Here is a 13,573-nt window from a genome sequence, read left to right as displayed (position 1 = left end):
TGACAACTAAACATTTTCAGTGGGCTTTGAATGTTTAGCTAGAGAAAGTAAAGTGCCTCCACAGGCTGAGCTTAAAACCATTTGTAACTTTTTGGTGGAAATGTGACTTGGTGAGTTTTTGTTAAACGAAACCCATTTCTCATAAATACTAAATAACTTCAAGATTGTTCATCCCAGCAACACTGTGATGTCTTACTGAAATTACTGGAAGCACTAAGTTAGTAATCTTACCTAGCAACGAGAGGGTTCTAATGGCATTGGGGTAAGATGAAGTAACTAAGCCTTTCTATGCCTATCTAAGATGAATTTTGTGGTGGGGAATGACAAAAACTATGACTAGTTTCAAGCACTCTCCACAGGATCATTACCACTGAGCTATTGGGAGGATCTTACTATGAAATCCATTCTCTGTAATAATGGGAGACTATGTTTTTCCAACCTTCATTCTTCTATTTGGATCGCTTTAAGCAGAAAGGATAACCAAGCCACATTAGCTATTGCCATATTTTATTGGGCGATTTAATTTTTTACATTTAAACGGTTGTGCAGATTTTCGTGCAAACAGTGGATTTTCTCCATAGTACGAAGCAAATGCCTTAAAATTTTCAATAGAATCCGCACAAACGTTCTCTCGTAAAAAATTAAAGTGTCCAATTATCTTTGGCAATAGCTGATATGGCTTGGTTCCTTTCTGTTAAACGCGGACCATTTTGTCTACATATTTTTAAGAAACTGAAAAGAGAAATCTGTGTGAGATAAGTTATAATAGTTTTGCATAATGAAACCTCTGGTTGGAAAAGGTCTACTGAGAATGATAGTGTAGATGAAAAACCAAATCCATAGATGGGAACAAGACTGCCAACATCCTTCCGTAAATTCAAACACAATCCTGTTTGTTCTACCAGAAAAATAACATCTAATGATACTTAAGAAATAGGTACATAAAGCAAAAAAATGCAACGTATGTGTGAAATGAGCAGCATTGCCAGACTTTGACAGATAATTTGACAGCTACTTCACAGCCCATCAGAATCGTAGGTGATGCAACTAAGGACCGTCCATGTGCAAGTGCGTAAACACATTTCCTTTAGGTAGCTATAAGGTGTCTTTGTGTTAACTCTAAGCAGTGCTATAAGTAATGCTATTCCAAAAACGAGTAAATAAATAGCGTACGATATGCATGATCTACAAGTTCAGAAAGAATACCTACTATCAAAATCTGAGAGAGAAGAAAAGTTCATAGCGAATGATAACTGGACAAAACTTTCAGGAGAAGATTTCTTGAAAGAATGAGAGGTAAAAAAAACTCACCGGTTCCAAATGAACGACAGAAGAAAGAAATGCACATGCAAGCAGACAGAATTATCCTTTAGAAGCACACACTTGACACATGAAATAGTAGCGAATGTTCACACTGAATAAACTGAACAGGAAAATTGATGTTTGCAATTCTGTGACCGACAGAACAACTAGATAGTGATGTTTTCCTGACCACCGGTTTTCTTTAGGAAGGATAAATTCATAATTAACTTTGAATCTCGAATGACGGATAATTCCCCACACACGAAACTGATCCCTCAAAGGAAGCATATCTCGTCCGAACACTTGAGATATTCTATTGAAATTACGGAAGAATACGAAGTATAGAAGTATGCAGTTTAATTTTACAGATTTTCGTAATATATATAAACTGAACGCTGAAATTTTTAATCATAATTTAATGAGAAGGACCCATGTTAGACGACTCGAACGGAGATCATGCCTGTTTACAAACAGACGATTTCTAACCTTAACAAGTTGATTTATGTTGCTTTCGAACGTTTTCAGAAAAGAGAGGGCACTATAAATAATACCGGGAGCATTTACATTGTCGGACGACCCCGAAATTATAAATTTTAATTGATTTTCACGAACTGACGCGATTGAGGCTGTTATACCGTCGCCATTTTTTCGAAACTAAAAAAATGTAACGGAAAATTTTGGGATTAGCGTCGAGGGCGAATTTGTTTCACCCGAAGGCGAATTAGTTTTACCACAGCGCTGATTTGACAGTTAGTGCTGTGGTCTAATTCTGTTTCGCGCTCTAGCTAAGTCAAGTCAACGGATGGAGCGAATTGACTGTTGCCTCAGTACGATAAATTCGTTCTGAAGTCTAATTTTGATTCTACTGGGCGAGAACTAATCAAATTCGTTCTCAACGCTAACTATTTTTTTTTCAGTGTTGGCTCAATTTTTTTCTGTCTTTCCGAATTGTTTCCCCTAAGTTAACACGGGGTTAAACTAATGTTGAAATGTTTTCCCAAATGTTTAATTAGTTTTTCTTCTGATCGATTTTATTCTGATTACTGATTCCGATCGTTAACCGATTCGATTCTAAATGCGCTGCCTTGAAAAACTAAATTAGTCAAATTGTCGGAAATGAGGTCTCTGAATCCCAACAACTACGACGTAAAATTTTTTTCGAATACTCCAGCCTAAAAACACAAAGAGGTTTTGTTTTTAGACACTTTTTATCTAATTTTATCCAGCGCACTGACCTTATTTACCCCCATTTCTTGCTTTACAGTGAATTTCCTCCTAATTAAATTTTTCATCATGTGTAAGACTTTCTGTTAATTAGAAGAACATTTGAAGCCATCATCAGCCTTCCTTTCATTCTCTCACACATCGCTTTTCTGTGTACTGCCAACAGAATCATCTTGACAACAGGAATTGACCAAGTGCTTTGCATTGCTGCTAAGATTGAGCACCTCACTCGAGCTGACACAACAAATATGCTCCGGTTTTTCACCATCTGTTTTTGTTTTTACACATGGACATTGTCAATTTATTTTTTAATATTTTAAGCGCAGCTCCAGTTCTTTGTACTGTACAACTTTGGCAGCACTTCTGTTTACTTGGTTAATTTTTTAGTCCAACGCAGCTGATTTTGTTTCACACCAATAGAGATTGATACATTTTCCTAAGTAAAAAAAGCGAAAAGCATATAAAAAAGAACAACGAATAGTTGAATGATGCTTATTCTTTCTATGGTAGTTTTTTCTCTCTTAGTTAGCCATACTTGCCAACTAACAATATGCTCAATCGCCTACACTTCTTGCAAAGAGTTTTGTAGCCTGCGCAGTGGAGTCCACGGAAGATCTCAGCGGATACTTCGGTCAAACCCCGAGCGGCAACTATTCGAACTCTTGGGTAGGTCAGATTGCATAACGCCCTAATTGAAGGCGCGCGGTTCGTTCACTGCGCCACGCCGACTCCAAGTTCTCGTCCAGCTATGTTTTGAGTCTTGTGAAGATCGCTCTCTCGAGATCCTGATTTCCAGAATCACAATTTATTGGAACCAGTTATCACCGCACTCTGACCTCTCCGATGTGAGCAGTGTACGAAGTAACCGTCATAATAAAGTAGAAAGTGTAAACTGGAAGTAAAAAAAATAGATCAAATCTAGTTTTTTTTTATTGTAGATCAGTATCGGTGGCTGAGATGCGACACCACGTATCTCAGTTGCGGTGTTTCAAAGTGTCTACGCCTATTTTTTTCTCCTATTTTTTAAGAGGAGCAAGTCAACTTTACAGTTCGAAACTTCAGCAGAATATTCTACGTACAGATAAGTAAAAACAAGGAAGAAGTTTTCATTGAATTACGTTCACAAGTTTTCTAAGGAAAAAGTGAAGTATGAGTGGTAGTCTACATAACGCAAACGGAGGTATGTGGTCTCGTATTTCAGCCGTCGATATGTCGATAAACTATTCTAATTTTACGTTCTATCATAGATCGATACCTATAATCGATTCACAGAAGACGGATTGATATTATCGACGTAAGGATGTGAAATATACTCATTTTTGATCGATCATTCCTTATTTTCAATACGAAGCCGTTAAACGCGCCACCTTGGTCGGTCGCATGACTCTCCACCTCTCACGGCTGTGACTTGGAATGAAGGTTGAAAAATGAAAATTTCTTGCGTTGGTTTTTCCTTCGTCATTTTCTCTCTCTCTCTCTCTCCCCCTCCCTCTCTCCCCCTCTCTCTCCCTCCCTCTCTTTTCTTTAAGAATGAAAGTTAAATTTTAAATCAGCAAAATCTCAGAAAAATCTTAGGGTTATGAGGATCAGTGTACTTACTTAGGTACATCGCGGTTAAAATGAACAGTGCCGTGACGGTCAGCGTTGTCCTCATCGTTCTGAAACATCATCACGTAAAAAAGGGTATTGAAATTATAACTTATGAATGCAGAAAGTTCAGCGAAAGTTCGTCTAGTCGAACCACGCTTTTGACGAAAATCCCATGAAGTCGAAATTTTCTTTGGTCCCGGGATGCTCCCATAAGGAACAATGTTAAAAAAAACAGCGTTTTAGTCGAATCAGTGATTTTTCGTGCCGGGTGTAAAGCCGCAAATTTTTTTTTTCGAAAAATCGGGAAATTTTTGGGTTTTTACGAGACAAAACGCGGTGTAATACACCGGAACCATATTACAGCTGTGCAAGCCGAATTTACGGGCTATCTAGAAACATACCGTCTACGTTCTAGGCTCAGAAGCCGAAAGTTCCGGGTGCAGCACTCGGAGCAGTCAAAGCTACGTGTCCAGCATATGGATCTTTCGGCCTCTAAGCCCGCAACGGACGGTATGCCTATATAGATTGTAACTTGTTTTTCAGTGTCGCTCGTTGTGGCTGTCTTAATGATGACAAAAACGCAATAAATGAGCTTGATTTTCTCATTGCATTTTATGTTGCTCATTCTGTCATGTTCCTCTTTTTTCTTTTTTTTTTCTTCCGTACAGGAAGCCAAGCAACTTTAGTGTCTGATAGTTGCTGTGATTTCATCAATAGATGAAGGAATAACCCTTCTTAATTTTTCTAAAAAAATCCGCTTGTAGTTTTCTATCAATTTAATGGTATCAACGAGCAGTGCAGTTATGCTGATTTTTAATGAATTTAGTACTTAATTATAAGATTCCGCTATCAAACTTTGTTAATTCCTAATTCGTTCTAATTAAACTCGATTTCTGTACCGAATTGGTGATAGAAATCACGTGGTTTCAAACCATTTCAAACGATTTCTCGGGTTCTTGAAAGAAGGAGTTTTTTTCTTGGCTTTTTAATATATCGAATTTTCATGTGAAATACGTCACAATGCGCAAGTAAGGAATAGGTGAAACAAAGTCATGATCGCGTTAATCAAATAGGAGCAGCTATTGTCAAATTGGGCGATTTAGTTTCCTACATGAAAACGGTTATCCAGATTTTTGTGCAAATTTCAGTGAATTTTCTTCATAATTTGAAGCAAATTCCTTAAAAATTTCAAAGGAACGTGCACAAACGTTATTTTATGAAATTGCACAGTTAAAATTGACAGTAGCTAATGTGCCTCGCTCCCCTCTTCCAAACGCGGTCCAAAACACCTACAAATCAGAACGTTTTGAGCCATATCTGATACAGGTTTATTTTCAGCTGCAAAAAAAACATTTAAAATTATTTAAAATGAAACGTAACGCAGTCGTCATTATTCAACCACTCTTCATCACTTAAATCACTTCATATTTTGTTCGTTTTCATCATTTCTTGCAGCCGACAATGGGCCTTTGCGGCTTGTAACTTCCTGCCTTTTTAGAGTTCTCGCATTTTATCCTTTTTTTACCCATTTTTTACTTCCGTATTCTAGTGCTTCTCATTTTGTGTTTTTTTTTTGCGCTCGATCATATTCATAGGCTTATTGATTCCGGGAGGCACTTACGGTTCCTCTGCAAAAATAAACGGCATTTCAGTCGTCCTTTTGATGAAAAACGTCGGGTGAGCGTTGGCGGCACCATGCTGCAATTGTTGACCTTTGGCGATCCACGCAGCGATGTGGACAGTTAGGGACAGGAATTGGGCTACAAATCCCACGATCAGACAGATGAGACCGGTCACCAGCAGTGCGGAGCTGCACTGGGGAATTAGAACTAGGATTAGTTTGTCGTCATTGATTTTGTCCCGTCGACAAGAGCCTCTGTTTCACTACCAACACTGGTGAAAAAAAACCTCTTGGGTCAAGAGTGCAGTTTCTTGTCGCCGAATTTAAGAGTCTGGACTCTTGTTTCAAGCGGATTTTGAATTGAATCAATGCAAAATCCGATCAACGCAATCAATGCATTGATTTAATTCAAAATCCGCCTGAGACAAGAGTTCAAGACTCATAAATCCGGCGACAAGAAACTGCACTCTTAAGTGAATGCACCGCGGCATTGGTCCAAGAGATTCTTTTTACCCGTGAAAGCTAGGCCATCAAAATATCATGGTCAGGTGTTGTGATTGGCTTACTCGATGACTTGGACTAATCACAGCACTCGACCTTGCATTTTTGATGGCGTATTTTGATGGTGTGACTCAGGCTAAGTACCGAAGAGTTACGGTAGCATTTTACGTCAGCGGCGAGGCGTGAATGATCGATTTTCGATATTTCCCCATTTGAAGCTATCGTAAAGAATCGATTATTAAGGAGTTATTGCGAACACCCTGTTTATCGATCCTTTTCCATTTTAAACGTCAGATCAATCGATACATTGCACAGTGCGCCACGGTGATGGTGGCTATCATTCAGAGTTAGTTTGCTTCTGCTACGAGCTGAGATCATCCACCAGACATATTGACAGCCATCTTAAAGTTACTCTCAACGAACCGATTATTTTCCAAATCACGAAAGCGGCAATCTCTATTTTGGTGATAGAGGGGTTGTTCTTTCTTTATTTTCTCTGGTATAATCAATCATGTCTGATTTCAAAATAACCCTTTTAAAGAACATGCATTTTTTGGACTTCGGAGATGGTTCTAAAAGGGAATTAAACGAGTTTTTTGTTTGTTTTTCCCGCATTCCGAATTAAGACGGTTACGTGATTTGGAAAATAATCGGTTCGATTTGGTCCTCTTGGAAGCATTCGTGTGAATTTAAGACATACTAGTAGAATTTTCAGAGTCATTACATTCAAGATGCACCTTGAGTTTCTTCAATAACTAAGAAGCTAAAGAATCCAAAGTCATTGTAAATATCGCTCCTAATAGCGGCAAGGTGGGCTTTTAATTTTGTATGTACACTTTGTTTTGTCGCTTTGTTTTGACTAATGTTTTATTCTGAATCTAAAACATTTTGCATAAATTGTTAGATTCTTTAACATGATAGATGATTCGCCCAGAAGAGATGTAGTGATGTCATTTCATGATAGAAGCACCACATTATTCTCAAGATTTTTTTCCAAAAAATTTCAAAACGTGTTCAACAGAACAAGATTTTAAAAAATCATATTGGTTTGCTCAAGTCTGCGTTTATTTTGTTCAACCGCACCACAGTGAGTTCTCGATATCGACCTCAAAGTCTCCGGTAAGTCGAAAACATGGTAGATGACCCGACCTGAAATAAGTTGTTTTATCAATTTACTTAAACACTTTATGGTGTTTTTAAGCGTTTACTCCTCGGAATTTTCATAATATTTCTGAAGGTAACTAAACGTACGACAAATCAATTCGGATTCTCCAATCTTGCGTTTGTCTCATTCAATTGGATTACCTTTTGCAACAAGGAGCCATCTCGCCTATCTCGTGCTCACTTTAGAAACAGCATTTATGCCATTGATTTCCCATGCAGATACGTGCTTTCATGGAAGAGACAGAGACAGTGGTTCTTTTTTGCAAAATGTAATCCAATCGTACCTTACTGAGGCGGGACGATATCGACTTCGAAGTCTCAGCTCACATCATTATACACATGTGCCTGTATCTAGGGATTGGGTGCTCCACCCAGCCACGAACATGGTCTCAACGGTAGAGAAGAAAATCCCGGGTGCAAGTGACTGAAGGGAGGAGGTGGGGGCCAAGGACTCAAGGAATAATGGGAAAAAATGCAAAGCAGACGCTTGGTTTGCTGCAGGGACGGGAATGGGGAGAAGTAAACAAACTCGGTTTACTTGGCTTCTTCCCTGTGTCTCGTTGAGTCCCCTCTGCATGTTGCCATTTCGCGATTGACAACAAGTTATATCTGGAGTCGATACGACCGTAAACTACGGATTTAAGGTGGATTCTCTCTTTTATATCTGAGTGTGCTTTAAATTTATGAATCGCCCGTGCGTGGGGATTCTAACTCGAGAGTAAGATATAATTTTGCCACTAGCAAACCGTCTAGAATCAATATCTGATTGAGGAGCTTTCCGGAAAAAAGGCACAAGTCCAAAACTCACGCTTTTACCCGCTGTTACAATTGTTTTAAATGGGTGTCATATCACGGGTTCGCTGAGCATCCAAACTTTCCCATTTCAAGAATAATTTCGATCTCCATCGATGGAGGCATCCTTTAAGTTCCATGGCGTATTTTCAAGTGAGTCCTTTAAGCACAGGAAGTTCATCTCTGGAGACACTCCTGACTTAGAGGAACGTCCTCTTCTCCCCGACCATTAGGCAATACCTCGACTAACTTTTGTGGGGAAGAAAACGGTTTCCCAAGGACCCGATCCAGGCGCACAGTGGTGGATCGAGCCAATAGGAGAGGTTGGACAATATGTGATGACTGTAAAAGCTTATAACTCCGTTAGTCCAAAGTTTTGATGCTTTAATAGTGGTTTCATTGGTTTCCTCGTTGAATTTTTCATAACATGCATCCCATAGAATTTAAAATGTGGCAAAGTAGTCATTAAAATTTTCAACTTTTATCGAAAATTTCATGTCCGACTTCTTCTGAATACTCGTTCCACTGTGCGCTTTAATAAAGTCGCAACTTGCGACGTTCTTAATGCTCCGATTCCTTAACAAGTGCTCATCTTTTACATTAAAATAAAGGGAAATAAAAAGCGAGGAAGAAAGCGGAGGGGGAAAAAACCGAAAACAAACTTGCGGAGCTCCTCGCATCTCGTGCTCTAGCTTGTTGTTCGCGAAAGGGTGGGCGACCGAAGGAGTGAAACAGGGTTGTCAGGTTGAGTTCAAAAGAACGAAATGGAAGTGCCGAAAGTATAACTAGCACAAGAGACGGGCTTACACAACCCGTGCTGATTTATAAGATGTCGAAATGAATCGCAGCATGTGGGACGGAAATAGTCCAAGGACACCTCGAAGAATATGGAATAAGATTTCCGTAGACGTAAATAAAAGTGGCAAAGACTCAAAAGTTGTACAAAAAGTTTTGCAAATTTCCGGGTTTTGAGCGAACGAAAGTTTTTACCGATTTGCAAGTTGTGTGTGTTTAAAGTAGACGTAAGTAGACGTAAGTAGGCGTAATTACCGATGAAAAAAACCCAACAACAGTTCTCCAGCTTAAAAAATGAAAGAGATACAGGGTTTTAAAAATGACATGTAGCGTGACTGCCTACAGAATTTTAGCAACAAATATGTTCGTCAAGAAAAAAAAAGTTAAATGAGAATGGGCCTGTTGCATGCAAGAGATACAGCCATGCGAACAGACCTTTAGAGGTTAAATGACACGAAAATTACGATGGTCACATTGAAAAAGTCTGAAATACACTCCTTACTGCGCAATTTGCTTTGATAGGAACGCGCTTTTTCAAATTTCCCGCGTCTGAGGGCAGTTTTCTAACGGAAACAATTAACGGCAACTCGCGGCTATTTCCGGTCAACTAAAACTGACAACATAACCTAAAAATCGGAGCTCGTGATATCGTGAAATGAAATGTAGAAGGATTGTGTTGGATATTTAAAAGTTGATCGATTTGGTTACCGCATAAAGCGTATATGGACCACTATAAGAGATCACGTTGGGTTTGTAAACAAACTGAAGGAAAAAATAACAACAACAACGACTCGGCATCTTCCGGAAATCACTGTGCCCACCGTTTGCTCGTTTCCGGTGATTAGAAAACTGCCCCCAGACGCGGGAAATTTGAAGAAGCGCGTTCCTAACAATGCAAATTGCGCAGTAAGGAGTGTATTTCAGACTTTTTAAATGTGACCATCGTAATTTTCGTGTCATTTAACCTCCATAAAGTCTATTCGCGCGGCTGTATCTCTTGCATGCAACAGGCCCATTGAGTGTCTATATTGTAAAAACGTACTAAATCTTACGAAAATTGACGAACTTTAAGCTTCTTCATAGGACGACACGGCTGACGTTTGCAATTACTCAATTTTTTCTTCTCTTTTTTTTCTTTGTTGTTTGCTGCTAAAAATTGGTCGATGACGCTATTTAACGTTCCGGTCTTCTAGTGTTTTAAAATATTGGTAGCCCTGTTTATCCTTGTGTTGTTTCTATATTTTATTAGTGTTTTCTAGCTAAGTTTTCGTGTGCTTTATCTTTTCACGTGTGTGTTAAAAGATTATGTTTATTTTTTGAAATGACAGTGATGTAACAGCTTTTAGGGCTGAAGTTGAAAGCAACGTTTTCCGTGGAGTCAAGTGCCACATCGTGTACTAAGTGTAAGAACGTCGGTTATGCACGCAGCGGCCAAGGCACCTAACGCAAGTCGCCAGCCAAGTGCCGCATGTTTCCCAAACGGACAATTCCACCTGTAATATGTAGCGTTTTGTACATGCTCACCGAACCGTAACGTCAAGGTTGTCAAATTCAGTCATTTTTCGACGCTAGAGCATCTATATCATCGGACGCCTTGCATTAGTGTTCTTCTTTATCAGTATAATTCTATTCTGAATGGAAATGATTCTGATGTCAACTTACTTTTTTGCCTCCGATGAAAATCAGGATGAACGCCAGGAGGATAACCAAATCGTATATGAAATATGTCAGCGGTGACGGTGAAGCTAGTTCTGAAATGAAAATAAGAAGAATTACACCCAAGCCTGGATTCCGGAGTGAATGATTTATTTTTTGTCCGAAACAAGCCGCGAAATTCTCTGTTGATAATGGAATGTCCATCGATTTTAACTCTCAGATGCCCAAGACTTGTTTAATACGCGAATTCCAAAGTCAGGTGAATGTACACGTTATTGGTAACATACCTACTGGCGCTCCTCATCCACCAAATGTATAACCCCCGCAGAGGAGATAGTCGGGTCATTCTGACTGTGCTTGGAATTTCTAGCTGTAGTTGTCAGAAAAATTCCCTAGACGTGTGTCCTTTAGGGCGTGTTGGATACCCTTAAATACCCCCCCCCCCCTCCCCTAAATAATCATCAATTTGGACGTAGCTTTGAGTATTTTGAGCAATCTTGACTCTTCTCAAGCTTCAGAAATACGATACACCTCAACGCGCGTCGACGACGGCGCAGAGATACAACTATTCGGGCTTGACGGATGCCCGTGTTGCGGCTGCCAAATTGAAGGCGCCATGCCGCGAGGCGTAAACTCGCAATGCTCTGTTTTGTGTGTCGCTCAGATGTGGGAGTAAAGTTGAAAGACGAGGCGAATACGTCTCTCTGGAATGCTGAGCCACTTCACGGCCGAATTTTGTTCCTCTTGTTTTAAGTTTTATTCTTTCTCTTACCTCTATTTCTATCTCTAGTTTTAAGTTTCATTCTTTTTCTTCCTTCCATTTTCATCTTTCGTTTGAAGTTTTGTTCTTGCACTTACCTCTATCCCAAAAAGTATGTTTGTCCACCGTGAGATAGTACAAGAGGCCAAAAAAACCACTCTTGAAAAAAGTCAGCAACTGGAACAGACAAGCAAGTGTTTTGGTATACAGATAACTCAGTATTTTTTGTCGCTGATGAATGGATAATCAGCTGAAGGTGAAACATAGCCAAGTCCACCCCGTTTTCGAATCCTGCAGGATTGGCTGAAGTCTTTCGTTGTAATTTCACTTCTCATAAAAAATCAAGTCGTGCAGAGAAACATGTTTACTGTACGCTTGCGCTTCATCTTCCCTATTGCCTGAACTCCTCCGTTGAAAGTTTATATCTCATTAAGAAATATCGAGTCGTGCAGAGGAACATGTTTACTTTACACATGTTCTCTATCTTAAGTAAAAGGAAATTTGCTCATCTGCGTTGAGCTGGCTGGTAGGAAGTAATAAACAATTTTTTTTAAACAGCCCTCTGTCATCATATCGTGTTTTCATCTGCTAATCTATTGTATATATGTTTACTTACAATGCCAAGGACAGAACCGAGCATGACACCATCTCCAAGGTCCTTTCCAAACCATGAGTGTAAGATGAGACACATTTAGCTAAAGATTATCACTACAATACACAAAACAGAACAGTCTTTAGAAACTACTCAGAAAGACATGATTTTCCATCCCTGCAGCTCGTTTTGCGCACAGCACCGATTACTTTCACTTACAATAACTACCGGCGCTTCACTTCGGAAACCAGTTTCCTTAAAATCATGAAAGTTTCATGCGTTTATTTTTGACTTCCAGGTTACTGTGCAAAATTCGAATCATGCATTTTTACCGCTTATCAGCTGATATCTGAAAATGGTGCCACGTTGTTGCCAAGTGGGCGTATTTAAACGGAACGTGCGGCGGGAAATCTGGGGTGTGCTCGTCACATGAGGGCCGTAAGAGTGGATGGGGGTAATAAAGCGCCAGTGACGTCAGCGGGGGTGAAACTGTCGCCGCGCTCCTCCCGCTTCCGCTTTAACTCATGAGCCCTGTCCACCAGGCCTCTGTCCCGTGCCCACGGCTCACGAGTTAGCATATTTTGGCACATAAATAGTTCCTTTCGATTTAATGTAAATTCCCGATTTTCCAATTCTCCAAAAGGAACTACACCCTCGCGGCCCTCTTTTACATTGTTCCTCATGCAGCTCACCAATAGCACTTCCCATCTTTTCCACACACTGGAAAAAAAAGGAGCTTGCACTGAGAAAAAACTATGGTTTATAAACCTATTAGAGGTAAATATGGAACACCTATAATAGTCGTAAATAAACTAATGATTCTCGGTCTGTGAACCATACTAAGGTCTCTGTACCTAATTAAGGTACAGAGACCATAACTAAGGTATATGTGCTATTATTATATGTAGAGGTACTACTATTAGTGGTGTTCCATATTTACCACTAATAGGTTTATAAGCCATAGTTTTTTCTCAGTGTGGATCTAGATTCTAGACTCTTGAAAACAATGACAAGAAAGAATACTCATGATTCAATCTTCTTTTTGCTTGAATCAAAAAGGAATCCGCTTGAACTAAGAGACTTGGTTCTCGATTTAAACAAAAATCCGATTGAATCAAGAATATTTTTTCTCTGTCGATGTTTTTAAGAGTCTGAACTCTATAGATCCAAGCGACTTTAGTTTCTAGTGCACTTCTCTAGTTCGTTTTAGCATAAATACGTCCAAGTATCTGACTGTTGCTCTTTTGCCGCGTATGCTTTCATGCGTTATTTTTCATTTTCGTCGCACATACGCCGAAAGAATGTCTTGAAGTCCATCAACCCATCCATGCAGCCCCGACGCTGAACCCTTTCCGCTTTACTAGGTAGTAAAGAGTAAGGCTCCTGTTGCTAACTATTTGAAAAGCGGAAAAAAGTTCCACTTCTCGCTGAAAATTTGTTAAAAAACTACGATTAAAAAGGCTGAAATAGTCGCCCAACTTACAATCTTTATGAGGAAGCGCCCTTTTTAGCTTCCAGCAGGAGCGGATCCAGCAAGTTAGCAACCTTTTCCTCTCTTCGTTTGAACTCGTGTTGA

At 39.5% G+C, this 13,573-nt stretch overlaps 1 protein-coding gene across 1 annotated transcript; it reads right to left on the bottom strand.

Moving 5' to 3' along the window:
* Positions 1–3,004: 3,004 nt before the first annotated feature.
* On the bottom strand, positions 3,005–12,480 carry LOC109030042 (uncharacterized). The gene is made up of 6 exons (XM_019040787.2): positions 12,022–12,480; positions 11,504–11,582; positions 10,652–10,740; positions 5,738–5,931; positions 4,126–4,184; positions 3,005–3,418 (listed from the first exon to the last, which is right to left on the bottom strand). Exons 1-6 carry the CDS (start codon positions 12,094–12,096, stop codon positions 3,348–3,350), a joined length of 567 nt encoding a protein of 188 aa, XP_018896332.2. The 5' UTR covers positions 12,097–12,480; the 3' UTR covers positions 3,005–3,347.
* Between the last annotated feature and the right edge of the window lie 1,093 nt (positions 12,481–13,573).

The sequence above is a fragment of the Bemisia tabaci genome, chromosome 7 (assembly GCF_918797505.1).
Source record: "Bemisia tabaci chromosome 7, PGI_BMITA_v3".
Taxonomy (NCBI): domain Eukaryota; kingdom Metazoa; phylum Arthropoda; class Insecta; order Hemiptera; family Aleyrodidae; genus Bemisia; species Bemisia tabaci.
Note: the sequence above shows the minus strand (reverse complement) of the source record. Positions and strands in the feature narration are given on the sequence as shown.

Excerpts from the sequence above, each read along its gene's own strand:
- LOC109030042 (XM_019040787.2), bottom strand. The coding sequence starts at position 12,096 with ATGTGTCTCATCTTACACTCATGGTTTGGAAAGGACCTTGGAGATGGT. Across the intron at positions 11,583-12,021 it reads TCGGTTCTGTCCTTGGCATT|TTGCTGACTTTTTTCAAGAG; the intron begins GTAAGTAAACAT and ends TGTCTGTTCCAG. Across the intron at positions 5,932-10,651 it reads TTTTCATCGGAGGCAAAAAA|TGCAGCTCCGCACTGCTGGT; the intron begins GTAAGTTGACAT and ends CTAATTCCCCAG.